At 43.9% G+C, this 13,608-nt stretch overlaps 1 protein-coding gene across 2 annotated transcripts in view; it reads right to left on the minus strand.

Annotated features, from left to right (window-relative positions):
• The window catches only part of MAP3K5 (mitogen-activated protein kinase kinase kinase 5), a 167,355-nt gene that overhangs the window by 17,623 nt on the left and 136,124 nt on the right, over positions 1 to 13,608 (minus strand). For both annotated transcript variants that reach the window (XM_054975933.1, XM_054975943.1), the window contains exons 25-26: positions 12,501 to 12,606; positions 1,856 to 2,102 (exon numbers count right to left, since the gene is read on the minus strand). In XM_054975933.1, coding sequence (XP_054831908.1) covers positions 1,856 to 2,102; positions 12,501 to 12,606 — 353 coding nt within the window. The remainder of the gene's footprint in view (positions 1 to 1,855; positions 2,103 to 12,500; positions 12,607 to 13,608) is intronic.

Genomic DNA, 13,608 nt, shown 5'->3' on the forward strand with positions numbered 1-13,608 from the left:
AGGTCTATTGAAACAAAAAGCGATGGCTGGATCCTGCAATCCATAATTAGAAAGTGCTATGTGGCTTTGCCCTCCCAGCAGCAGTCCTTTCCGATTCTGGGGAAGTTCTGCTGATGGAGAAAAAGAAGGGACTGTTTTCCATCTTCCCCCTCCACACTGCAGCCTCCTAACCTGCATGACTCCTTGCAAGTCCCATAACCCTGGGAATAAACTTCCTACAAGTTAGAAAAGACTGCTGGGAGAAAAGCTGGGAAGATCCAAGGTCCTTGCATGATCCTTGCACTGGATCCAACCCATTAACTATTTTTTCTTTGAAAACATGTTAACAGCTATTTGGACCTGTTTCTAGCTCTTATTGGAACATACAGGTCCTTGTACGGCAGACAGCAGAACTAAACAAAATAGTAAATTCAAGCTCCCAGATTTTTTAATGTAAGATATAGTGTATTTTTCTTCATTTCAGATGTCTATGAGGAACATATGTACTCTAATTAGTGCTAGAGGCAGATCCAAATAATCCTAGCTTTTGCGAGTTTATATATGTAATGCTGAATTTATTAGTTCTAAGTAAAAAAGAAACAAGCACTAACTCCTGCCTATACCATCTGGATAGGAAGAATTCTGTTTCTATTAATCCATATGTGATGTATTTATGTTATTTATAGTCCACCTTTCTCACTGAGACTCAGGGCCAATTACACAGTGTAAATCAAAAAGATCAAAAGGAAGAAATATCCAATAAATAATGCAATAGGGTTTAAGAGTTATGAATCAGGAATTGCTAGATTACTGACTTTATAGTCTCATGATCCCATTATTTTATATGCTGAATTATTTTTAGAATTATTTAGCACCTTGGATTGATTCTTCTGCTAAAGATATCATGTTAATTATTTATGCCTGAATTCAGAAAGGTGTCATCTATATTGTCGAAGGCTTTCACGGCCGGAGAACAATGGTTGTTGTGGGTTTTCCGGGCTGTATTGCCGTGGTCTTGGCATTGTAGTTCCTGACGTTTCGCCAGCAGCTGTGGCTGGCATCTTCAGAGGTGTAGCACCAAAAGACAGAGATCTCTCAGAGATCTCTGTCTTTTGGTGCTACACCTCTGAAGATGCCAGCCACAGCTGCTGGCGAAACGTCAGGAACTACAATGCCAAGACCACGGCAATACAGCCCGGAAAACCCACAACAACCATCGTGTCATCTATATGTTCAGCTTTATACTAATTTTCAAATTTGCAGGTACCATCCCCAATTATATCTGTTTTCATTGAATATCTTAACAGTTGACCATGTTGTATTTTTGCTCCGTGAACGTCCTAGGTATTAATTATATTGTATTCATGTACAGCAGATTATAACCAAACAACAATAATAATATTTAAATGGAACAAAACCAATATTCTCTAGGCAACTGTGCCGACCATTTAGCAGTGATTTTTTTCTAGAAAATTAATTGTGCAAAATTACAGTAATTGGTGCTTTTATAAAAATGAATTGGGTTATTTAATCACAACTGGCAGGAATTTAGCACACCATTTTATCAAGGCTTTATTAAGGTTTATGCAAAACTTTTCATTCTTTCCTTGACTTAGAAGCAGGACACACAAGAAGCAGAATTCTGTGTGCATACTCCTAGCTGAAATGTAAATTACAAGCACAGCTAGTTGCATTATGCATGCTTCCCTCTCTGATGCAGCATATGTTGCAAATAGTTTGACATTGCATTTGATTTGACATTGATTTGGCCTTGATTCAGCATTGCAAATTACTGTTTATGGGTTAGCTATGAATTCATTTCATAATGGTGGGATTGCACTGTAATAACACTAGTTCTCCAAATAGTAAGAGTTACCTATTGGTTTCCAATTTTAGTCTTCCAAGCTGAACATTGAGGGATCTCTGGGCAGCCTGAGATTCATGGGATACAGTAGAGCTGAGAGTGCTCACACCTGAGGTAGCTATGTTAGGATCATCTAAGACAAGGCAAGGTCGCTGAATTGTTTGGCTTGGAGGCTGCCCTTCATGTTCCTCTTCACCCTCAATGTCATCTTGATCTGCTGTATCACTCTCAGATGCCAGACTGAAGTGCGTCCTCAATTCTGTTACGAAAGAAAATGTGTTGTTAATTATCTAAGCAATAAAAGGAGTACAGTTTTGCAGCCAAATCTGTTGGTTGCAAATCTGTAAAGCTGCTATCTTTCTGGATGGACAACATCTAAAGATGATAGGTTTCACCTGTCCCCTGAATGGCACTGGAGTAAATTCCCAGAGATAAGAGTGGATAACACTGCAGGACTAATATTATCAGGAACAAATGGTGAAATGTGCTGATCACAGGAGAAAACTACGACATAACATTCGGCTCACAAATTTTGATAGTTGTATGCTAAGCAGCAGCAGCCCCTGGACTGACCTGGGTGGCTGGTTTGCTGCTCACGGGGTGTTGGAGCGGCACAAGGCATGGCAGCTGCCATGTTCGGGCCTCCCAGGGCTTGCCGGCTGGGGTGGGGCCCAGCTCCAAACCTAGAGTGACCAGTCTTCTCTCAGGTCTGGCAGCTGAGATATTTAAAGGAGGCTGGCCCCCGCCCCTCCTCTCTTGTGCCTTGCCAGCCAAATCAGGGGAGGCTAGGGAGGGACTGGAACTTTGTAGCAAACATTCCATATGCCATTCTCAACAAGAGTTCTGTGTACAGCCAGACGCTTTTAATTGCTTCTGTGTAACCTATGGACATATATACGCTTTAGTTATGATTTCTCAATAAAAAACCTTGACTCAAGAGAGCTTGGATTTCTTGCTGCAAGGGGGGAGTCAGCTTCAACGTATCCTGTTTTCCATAGACTGACAGCCAGCCTCCATGGCAGTGAGAAGGGCTTCGGTCCGGAGCGCAGCAGAGTGCATGGGCTTCAGCTTAGGTGGTGAGGCATGTTCAGCAGTGGCAGCTCTAGCGACTCCCCGTGGAGGCAGCGCAGTGCAGCGCAGGGTGGCAAAGACCCGCCCGCTTGTGGGTGGTGGAGGCGAGAGTGGCATGGTGCGTTCTCTCCACCCCCCCCCCTTCAGCACTTGGCATAGCACTGGCTAAGGGCTCAAGGGCCGTCCTGGCAAGGCTCCCTCCAAAACCAGCTGGAGCACAAGTTGGTGGGTGGGGCCGAGTGGGTTGGGGGTGGCAGCAGGCTTCCTCTGGGGCATGATGGCCCCATGTGACTCCTTCAGTAGCCCAGCTATGATGACAGGGGAGTGGGGAAGAAGGGCTGCTGCTCCTAGGGCCCCCCCAAGTCCCCAATAGGCGGATGGGGTCTGTGAGCCCAGCCAGGAGGGATGGGGAGGCCAAGGGCAGGATGGACAGCAACATTATACAGGGCCTCAGCTGAGCTCTGCAGCTCCTTACTGTAGGGTCGAGTCTGGGCAAGGCAGGCAACCTGTGTGGAAGCCTGAACTTTGTGTGTCTGTGAGAGAATATTCATTCTTTCTAAAGCAGGCAAACCGTGTTTGTGCCTGAGAGAAAGTCTATGTGTATTTGAGTGGGAAATTGCAAACTGTGTGCGCGCCTGAGAAGGAAAGTTTATGTATATCTGTGTGACTGAGCCTATGAGGAAACTTTAAGAACTGAGAACTATCTTTGAAACCATCAAGCTTAAGTAGTAGAGTGAAACTGATATGCTTCTTGTAAAAATAAAAGGTTTTTTTTTTAAATCCCAGGGTATCTGTCATTCTTATATCCCATTCCTATCCTCAGGGTCACACAGTCCCATGAAGGAGCCCGACGCTTGGGCCCATTATTAAAGGGGAAATTTAAATTATTTTGGAATATAATTCCTGGTAGCAGCAATCTACCCAGAGGGTGTAAGAAGAGAAGGGTTAAAGGCAAAATCTAACTGAAAAAGAAAGGGGGTCATAACAAGGTCCCTTCATCGAGAACAAGCATCGCTACCAGAAGGCGGCCAGCCAGGGGCCACATGGGCAAGCAGTCCCCCAGTCCCAGCGATAGGGGCTCCAGCAGTCCAGAGCAGCAGCAGCCTCCTAAGAAGCAGAAGACAACCCACAGGAAGCCACACTGATTGAGGCAGCACGGTGAGGAATCAGACAGCGAGGGAACTTTAGGTGAGTCATCATCTTCCAATGAAGGGACCCCAGAGGAAGACTATTGGGAGGCTACAGCTCAGGCCACCAGCATCCCAGCTTGGGCTTTGCACCACCACGTGGCTCAGGATGGAGGGGGGAGGCGGGTAATGCCAGGGAGGTCTGGTCAGTTGGGCATCCCTTGGAATATTCCCCCTGCCTCATCCTTCATGGATGACAAGGACCCACCAGGGACCCACTTGGCCTGTAGGGTGTGGGACAATATTCTGGACGGCTATTATGTAGACATCTTCTCCCTTATTAGGCCAGAGGTGGAGGACGGGAGGTGCATCTCCCTCCAAGCAGGATAGAAAAGGGGTCAAGAAGGAGACAGTGGAGTGCTCCTTTAACAATTGGCTTGAGGGATACACTGTGTATATGGAGGTTGTTCAGGCAGCCTACCCTGAGCAGGGTTGGCACCTGACCAATCACCAGACAAATGTGCTGAGGGCCATAAGGAGGGAGGGTCCAGCTCTTCTGCTGCCCAATCATCAACGGCTGGTAAATAGTGGGGGGCATGAGGCTTTGGGCTTGGCGCCACTCCCATCAAGTTGGGAGCCTTCCTATCTCTCCTCCTCCGTTACCCCAACAAGTGGGCTGCTCTTTATTTGTCAGAAGGTTTCTCATCTGGGTTTCACATTCCATTCTATGGCCCTCGGGTGCCCACTTCCTCCAGCAATTTAAAGTCCACCAGGGAGCTGCCGGAGATTGTGGTGGCCAAACTAGCCAAGTAGCTGGCCACGGGTCGCATCACAGGCTTATTCTCCTTCCCTCCCTTGCCCAACTTGCAGTTTCTCCATTAGGGGTGGTGCTGAAGAAGGCCTCAGGGGAATACTGTCTCACCCATTACCTCTCTTATCCCTGGAGGTCCTCCATCAACGAAGCCATCTCCCTGGAAATATGTTCAGTAAAATATACTTCCTTTGACCAGGCAGTGTGACTAGTGGCCAGGGGGCCCTTATGTCTAAGCGAGTTGTGCAGTCAGCCTTTTGGCTGTTGCCTGTTCACCCCCTAGACTTCTGCTTGCTTGGGTTTAAGTTTCAGGACATGTGGTATGTGGATAAGGCCATGTCCACAGGGTGTTCCATTGCTTGCGCAGCATTTGAGGTGTTCAGCACCTTTTTAGAATGGGCTGGCAAAGATTGCATGGGTTCCCCGCATGTCACACACTATCTAAATGATTTCCTGATCATAAGCCCCCAAGAGGCTCAGTATGTGTTGACCGCTTACGTATTTTTCAGGAGCTAGCCAAACGAACTGGGGTTTCCACTGGCACAGGGTAAGACAGAAGGGCTCGCCACTCGCCTGGTATACCTGGACATCGAGCTTGATTCCCAGGCCAGGCAATCATGCCTCCCAGCAGACAAATTGGTGCGCTTGCGGGATCTTCTTTCTTCCGCCTTGTCTCGCCAAAAATGTACCCTCCAGGAGCTGCAAGCCATCATTGGGCATCTCAATTTTGCTTGCATGGTAGTCTCCCCAGGGCGGGTCTTTTGTGCATGCCTCATGTATGCCACTGGGGTGGGGCTTCTCCCCCTATTGCCACATTTGCCTCATGAAAGGCATTAAAGAGGACCTTAGGGTTTAGCTTAATTTCCTCACAGAGTTTAATGGGATCTCTCTGTAGCAGGGCTCATTGGACTTGGGATCTGACTTGCATCTGACACATCTGAGAGTCTCAGGTTTGGGGTTTATTTCAGGGGGTGCTGGTGCACTCAGGGGTGGCCCTCTTTCTGTGCCGGGTCTGGCATCCTCAGGGACCTTATGTTTCTTGAGCTTTTCCCCATCTCGGTAGTGGTGATTGTGAGGCAGGAACACCTTCGGGACAAGCGGGTCGTTTTCTGGTGCGACAACCAGGCAGTTGTCTGGGTATTTAATAGACAGTCCTCGCACTCTGAGCGGGTCATGCAGTTTGTACATCACTTTGTTTGAACCTGCCTCTCTGCTAATATTACATTTTCAGCCCGTCATGTAGCAGGTAATGGCATTGCAGATGCCTTGTCTCAATTCCAGATGGAAAGGTTCTTCAACCTGGCACCGACTGCCCATTGCACCCCAGAAAAATCCCCAGAGGACCTATGGTTGATTGATGGAGTCCCATAATGCAGGGAGTTCTTTGTTCGGTGGCCTCATCTACCTTACGGGCTTGCAGAGAGCTTCTTGGCATTCTCGGCTGGGGAGGGGGGCTCTACTTCATGACCCACTTCCCAACCCATGGTCCTGTGCCCACCAGGCCACTGAGGGCTGGTGGCATCTGCCCCTCCACCAGACCAGTGGTGTCCCTTCACCCTGACCGTTCTGCGCAACGTCTGGCTTCAGACCCCTACAGTTTGCTGGTCCCCCTTCGAGGTACAGCTCTTCCGCACAGCCTTCCTGCTGGCCTTTTTTTGGGCCTTCCGCATAGGGGAGCTGGTGGCTGGTTCACAAACGGATTCCTCTGGGTGGGATATCACCTTGTGGTCAGGGGGCATGTCCATCATGATCCGTGCCTCCAAAACTAGCCAGTTTGGGGGGGGGGGCAGAATGCACCTGCGGGTTTCATCTGGCAGCTCCCTCTGCCTCGTCCAGGCAGTCAGGGCCCCTTTCTGGCTGCATGCTGATGCTTCCCGTCACATGATACCAATTCACATCATTACTATGGGCATGCCTGGCAGCAGTTGGCCTTCCCTCCAAGGAATCTGGCACCCACTCCTTCAGAATAGGAGCTGCCACGGTGGCCACACACCTGGGCCTCCAAGCCACTCAGATACAGGCCATTGGGTGGTGGAAGTCCAGGGCTTAGCATTTCTACATACACCCGGCATCGGGAAAGGATCACTAATGGTTTCTCTCTCTGGTTAGTTCTTACAGGTCAGCACTGAGAGGTGTGAATCTGTGTGCACAGCATCGTGCACTGGTATGGGAAGTACGCAGCTGCTTCAGGTTGGGGCATGCAGCTCGATTTGGATGATTGCATCAAGATCACATGGTTCGGCATACAAGGAATGCTGTGGGAGGCCTTGGTCCTGATGCTTCTCTGCCTGGCACAGTGCAGGGGCCCTCCAGATGCCCTGATTATCCAGCTCAGGGAGAATGCATTGGGCAAGGGCGAGGGATCTGATCTAAAGCAGACTATGACATTGGATTTGGACCGAGAGGACTCTGATTTACTCCAAAGACGCAACTGGCACAGGGCATTATGCCCAGAGAAGGTGGATGGGGTCAGACTGAGGCTGGCCAGGTCAATGGGACAATATATCATGGCAGCTGGGGACTCACTGGTCATGCATTCAGACATTTCTTTCCAGATCAATGCCCTGTATTGCCTGGACAGCGTTCACCTGTCCAGCTGGTGGCAAAACATTCGGCTACAGTACATACAGGATGGCCTGTTGGTTTGGTTGCAGCTGTAGGAGCATTGGTGGGATCCTCTTTGTGGCAGTTTTGCATTGGGATCTGATCTCTTTGGGGGGAGACAGGGCCTGCGTGCTCAGTCTCCCCATTAAGAGGATTCCCATAAGAAATCTTGGGAGTGAGTCATGGTGGTGCATGTCCAGCTTGGGGGCTGCCAAGGCATACTCACTCCCAGGTGGCAGGGGATTCACACAGGGGTGTACACTTGCGTGATATCTCTTTTTATTGCCACTCCATCGTCCCCCCCCCCCCCTGGCTGGGTCTGGGCACCATCTTTCTAAGGTCTCAACTGCCTCTGATCTTTTTTATTGGAGATTTAAAGTTAGAATTTGAATGTAAATCTTGTTTTCTATTGAGTTACATCTCTTCCCCAACTGGCTGAATGTATGCATTTACTTGTTCAGCTTTGCTCTGCCTGGGGAAACTTTTTTTCCCCAATCAGAAGGCTGTTAATTTTCTGTCTAGATCATCAGAGGAGGGCCCTGATTTGGAATAGCTAGGCCACTGGCTACAAGGAAGTAAGATAAAACGAACAAATACAGTTGCAGCTACAATTCTGAAGACTAATTTGAAATGTAATTGCTTTTTTCATGAAGCAGACTTGGCAAAGTTGTGCTAATGTTGCTGTAGTTTTGTGCTTGTTTATAGTTGGGAATAGGCTAAATGCATGGAATAAATAAACCCCTTTGAGTTACATGTTGTAGACAAAAACTGGAGCTTCAGCACCAACTAATACAATTAGTTCAGAGACTAGTGTTTGCAGTACATCTCACACGCAACACAGTCTTGCGTCTTATAAATGCTCAGTGCAGCTGCACACAGAATGGAAGGCTTTAGGGAATTTTCAAAAATAATCTCTAAAGCTCTTTCCTGGTCACTAAACTGGAACACTTTTCATACAACAAATGCTTTCATCTTTTCTCCTGGCTTCGAGGGCTTATCATTTTTTCAAGCATCTGACCTCAGTTACATTCTTCAAACAATAAATCCATCTAGGTGAAACTGCATGAGTCCTTCAGTTCTTCATTCTTCTAAATGCTGCAGCATTTATTAAAACAGACATGTCCCTTTCAAAAAAGCACTCAAAGGGCTGAATGATGAACAGGTTTTGATCATTTATCTTGGGGTTATGTGTCATCATGACAGGAACTATTTTTTAAGTGGCACTCATTGCTCACAACATTTACTAATCAACCTGGGAAATGTACAGCATAACATTCTGATTTTTCTGAAAGGCATTACAAAACTAATCTATGCCATGCTGACTTCTAGAGTGACTTCTAGAGTAGATTACTATAATACACTGTACACGGGGTTGTTCTTGAAAACTCTTCAAACCTCTAATCAGTCCAAAATTCTGCTACTCAGCATTTGCTGTGGCTACATACGTGTTTCCAGGCACAATTTAATGGACTTGTTGTACCTTTAAAGTCCTAAATGGTCTGAGTCTACATAAGGATGCCTGTTCTAGGAGATATGTCCTCCTGCCCCTTGTCATCTGCCCATATATCCCCATTCAGAATACTATTTCAGGGGAGTGAAAAATGGGCTTTCAATAGAAGCAGCACCTTTTTAGTATCATCAGTATACTGAGGAATACACTTTCTTCAGAGCACACATTTCTTCTACAATTGTTTCCTTTCAGAAACATGTAAATGGGCAAAATCAAACAACTGCCCATACACACATATTCCCCACCTTATGGAATGGCCTGCCACTTCTGGCCTTCTGCAAACTATGCCAATTATTCAGGAGGACATTTTTACACAGGTAGGAGGGCTTTACTGTAAGGAATAGGTTCAAAGAGATTCATTGATAAAGGGACAGGGACTGTTGACTATACTACTGCATACTTTCAGTGTTGTAAGTATGTTCCTACAGGTAGTTTCTGCATTGTTTAAAATGGCATGTTTAATCGCTTGTATTTGTTTCAGCATTGTTTTCATTTCTGTATTGGATTTCTGCTTATTTCCAATCTCTGCTAATTTGCATTTGCATATCCTACTGCACTGTTTATTGAATACTCCAGTTGTTGATTGTATTGACCTATCCTGTGTAATCCACCTTGAGTTCTAGTGAGAAAGTTAGACTATAAATAATCTAAATAAATAATGTAAAGATTTTCTTTTAAATCTTAGTTTTGTTGCTATTTAGAGCTGATATTTTTGTTGCTAAAGATGCTCTAGACCATTTTTAGATGAGCTGAGAAATTTTTAGATAACCGCTACAGGTTTTTTGCTGTAGAAAAGAGCAAGAGCAAGAAAAGAGCAAGAGTCTAGTAGCACCTATAAGACTAACAAAATTTGTGAGAGGGTATGAGCTTTTGTGACACAGCATGCTTCTTCAGATACTTTTTTTGCAAATTGTCGTTTTTGCTGATTGTAGTTGTCTTTTGCTGATTGTAGTTGGACTTCACTGTATTAATAGTGAATAATTAGCTTGAACTGTAAACGGTCCCATGAATTTTTTGATTGAAAACAGTATAGATTGCTTATTGTAAACAAATATACATATTTCACTGGTAATACTAAGTTGGTAAAATATGTAAGCAAAAAGAAGGATGCAAGTTTCAAGAGTTCTAACCAGGCTTACAACTTTAGGATATTTACAGTTCAATGGATAGTGTTACATACCATCAGCACTGGAAGTATAGTCCCTTTCAAGCATACTATATACATGGTATATACTACAGACCTGCACAGTGCATACATGCCATTTGAAAAAGATGCATATCTTCTTCTAACATTACAATTACAGATGGCATATGCAATTTCCCACTGAAATGTGCACAAGGTGATTTTATAGAACTCTTTTTCCATGTTAAATATGCTTAGAAGCAAAGCTTCTCGTCTAGAGATGTGAAAGCTTGGGGAAAACCCTTAAAAAAAATCAGGAAAAAAACATGTATTCCCCCCCTCCCCCAGGACATCTTCCTACTTTAGAAAAACTGCCAAATTTGAGGGAGCACTGAAAAAAATTCCTTGAAATGTTTTCTCTTTTGGAATGCATGAAAGAGTTTCTGAGACAATGATTTATACACTAAAATATGTAACATGGGATTTTAATGCAAGATAATCTACAACATTAGATAACAGATGTCCCCCTACCTTGACACAGGTAATCTAGCCACTTGGATTCATACTACAGTAACATTAAGAGTAGACCAGTGTAATGCACTCTACACAGGTCTCCTCTCAAAGTCAACTTGGAGACTCCAGCTATCGTAGAACACTGCAGCCCGTTTACTCCCAAGAGTTAAACAGAGGACGCTTATCACTCATTCTGCAGTCACTTTCCATCAGTTACCCGACAATTCAAGGTTATGACTATCTCATTCAAAGCCCTTCCTGTCCTTGGCCATATCTGTTCAACTGCCTCTCCGCCATGTTCCACCACGAGAGCTACACTCATCTAAACAGAGCTTTCTGCAGATACCACTCTGCAGTTGGGCGAAATCAACAGGGGCCTGTACAGACACATTATCTGTGGTAGTTACCACCTTATGGAATGTCCTGCCTGAGATGGTCAGGAAAGCTCCCACTCTCTAGGCTTTCTGGAAAAAGTGCAAAACTGAATTATTCAGGAAGTTTTTCTAGTCAGATTATAGAGCTGTTTTGTAAGAAATAGTTCAAAGAGATTCCTTGGTAAGGGACAGGGATTATTGATTATGTTATTAGGTACAATCTGCTGATCTAGATAAGTTCTTATTGGGTAGTTTCCTCATTGTTCAAAATGTTAATTTGTTATGCTTTGTTTCAGAAGGGTTTCATCTCTGTATTCGGATTAATGCTTGTTTTCAAATTTTCTGCAACCATATTCTATTGTTCACTGAACATCCTAACTGTTGATCATATTGTATTCTGCTCAATGAATGTCCTAGCTGCTGATTATTGTATGATGACTTTCACTGTCTCAATGAAAAAGGCAGGCATAACAACAACAACAACTATAATAATACCATCAAGTGGGGGAATTCACAAGGCAGAAGGCATCTTGTTTTCCTTTCCCCACTATTTCCTCTTTTCCTTCGCTGAAAGCTTCCTTCTCTCCCATTAGCCAACCAACCTTTTATCTGCTTCTCCTCATCTTCAGCTATATTTATTATTTATTTACTTCATGTATGCCCCATCTTTCTGCACAATAAAGACCCAAATCATCTTACATCATTCTCTGCTCCTCCAAATTATCCTCATGATAATCCTGTGAGGTAGGTTAGGCTGAGATTGTGTGACTTGCCCAAGGTCATCCAGTGAGCTTTCATGGCAGAGTTGGGATTTGAACCTTGGTCTCTCATATCCTAGTCTGAAACTCTAACCAGTACACCACACTGGCTTCATGGGGTGGCTGCTTCTGAGTACTAGCAAGCAGCCAGTACTGGGTGTGTCATGCAAGTCATGTAGTTAAGTGGTATCAAGTTGCCCTGAGGATAACCAACTGTGATGATTCCTCCCTCAAAGGCCAAAACAGCCCGTGAAAGAACCCTGCCCCTCCTCCTGCCTCTTACAGTGCAATCCTAAGAAGAGTTACACCAGTCTAAGCCCACTGATTTCAATGGCCTTAGACTGGAGTAACTCTTCTTAGGATTTCACTGTTAATGTCAGAAATAAAGCTGACAATATTGTTGTGGTTGCTTAGCAACCCCAATAACAGCTACTGAGATGGCACTGGTTTCTTAAAGCTACAGGAGCTGTTTCTATTATTTTGACGGTTTAATCCCCCCCCCCCCGCCCACCCCCAGTATTATTTTCAGGTTTGTAGTAAGATTTCTCTTATCTATCCTCAGATTTTGCCATGTTGAGAATTATATATTGATTCAAGTGTATATTAAAAGGATATATTTATTAACTGTCAATTATTTTGGCAACAATTAATACGATATGTGTTTGTATATATTTCAATTATCCCCCAAATGTCCATTTTTAATTCAGAAATAGTTTTTTCCCCCTTTGAATGTAAAGCTTTCAAAATTCTGCATTGCCAATCTCACCTGGAACCAGGATTGTAATAGCCGTCTGCACTGCTTTGCGAATAATGCTGTCCAAAGCAAACATCCAGTGTGGTTTGATATTGTGAGTTCTGAGAACTTTATTTACCTGGAAAGAGAAAGTACAGTTAGTACATTATTTTTAAATGCCGTTTTGGTAAAAAATCCTATAATCAAATAAGAGAAATTTAAGTTTTGATAAACTGTAACTTTCCCTCTTCTGAATATTGCTATCCAAAAGCCAACTGAGCTATTGTTTGGAAATGAGAAAGGAACAAAATCTTACTAAAAACTAGAAAGAAGACCAATTTGGATACATTTAAGCTTATATCCCCTAGTAACTGATGGTCTGTTGTACAAAAGATTAAGATGATTGACTGATCATTCGTTTGTACTTTAGTCAACTGGATTATTATAATTATTATTTGATTACACTGAAATAAATATCCCTTACCAGAAAATTAATATGGGTACCTGTTTGAGATTCTGAAGGAAGTGTAACAAAGTAAAGCTACCTATTCTTTATGAGAAAGAAATATAATGACACACACATTCTCCCTTCTCCTTTCCAATTTCCTCTTTGGTTTCCTAGCTCACGTTAAACTATAGTTTGTCTCCAAAGCAGAGCTTGGAAACAAGCTGAAACCGTTCATTTACTGCTATTCTTGGGAAGCAAACAATGTTTTGTGCAAACAATGGATTTACATGACTTGGATGCTATGAGAACCATGAAGTTAGAGACGGTTTCAGTGTGCAAGAGGAGAAGGAAGTATGACACTTGGTCATTATATTTAAAATAGGACAATATTTTTCATTTTCTATTACAGCAACAATTCAAAATCAAAATATCTTCAGAAAACAAAAGTGTTCGAGGAACACTGCCGCTGAATAAACATTGGCAATCCTTGTAATTGTTTTTGAGTAACTTTTGAGTAACTATTTGAGTAACTATCTCCAGAATGTACCCACAACTATAAATTAAGAACAAAATTGTGTTGACTAAGCGGAACATAAATGTATTACTATCTTTGTTTCGTAATTGAAAGTAGGTAGTACATGTAATGGTGACTATGTTCATCATAAGAATAAACCTAACTAACTAGACCAGGTT

The sequence above is a fragment of the Eublepharis macularius genome, chromosome 1 (genome assembly GCF_028583425.1).
Source record: "Eublepharis macularius isolate TG4126 chromosome 1, MPM_Emac_v1.0, whole genome shotgun sequence".
Classification (NCBI taxonomy): domain Eukaryota; kingdom Metazoa; phylum Chordata; class Lepidosauria; order Squamata; family Eublepharidae; genus Eublepharis; species Eublepharis macularius.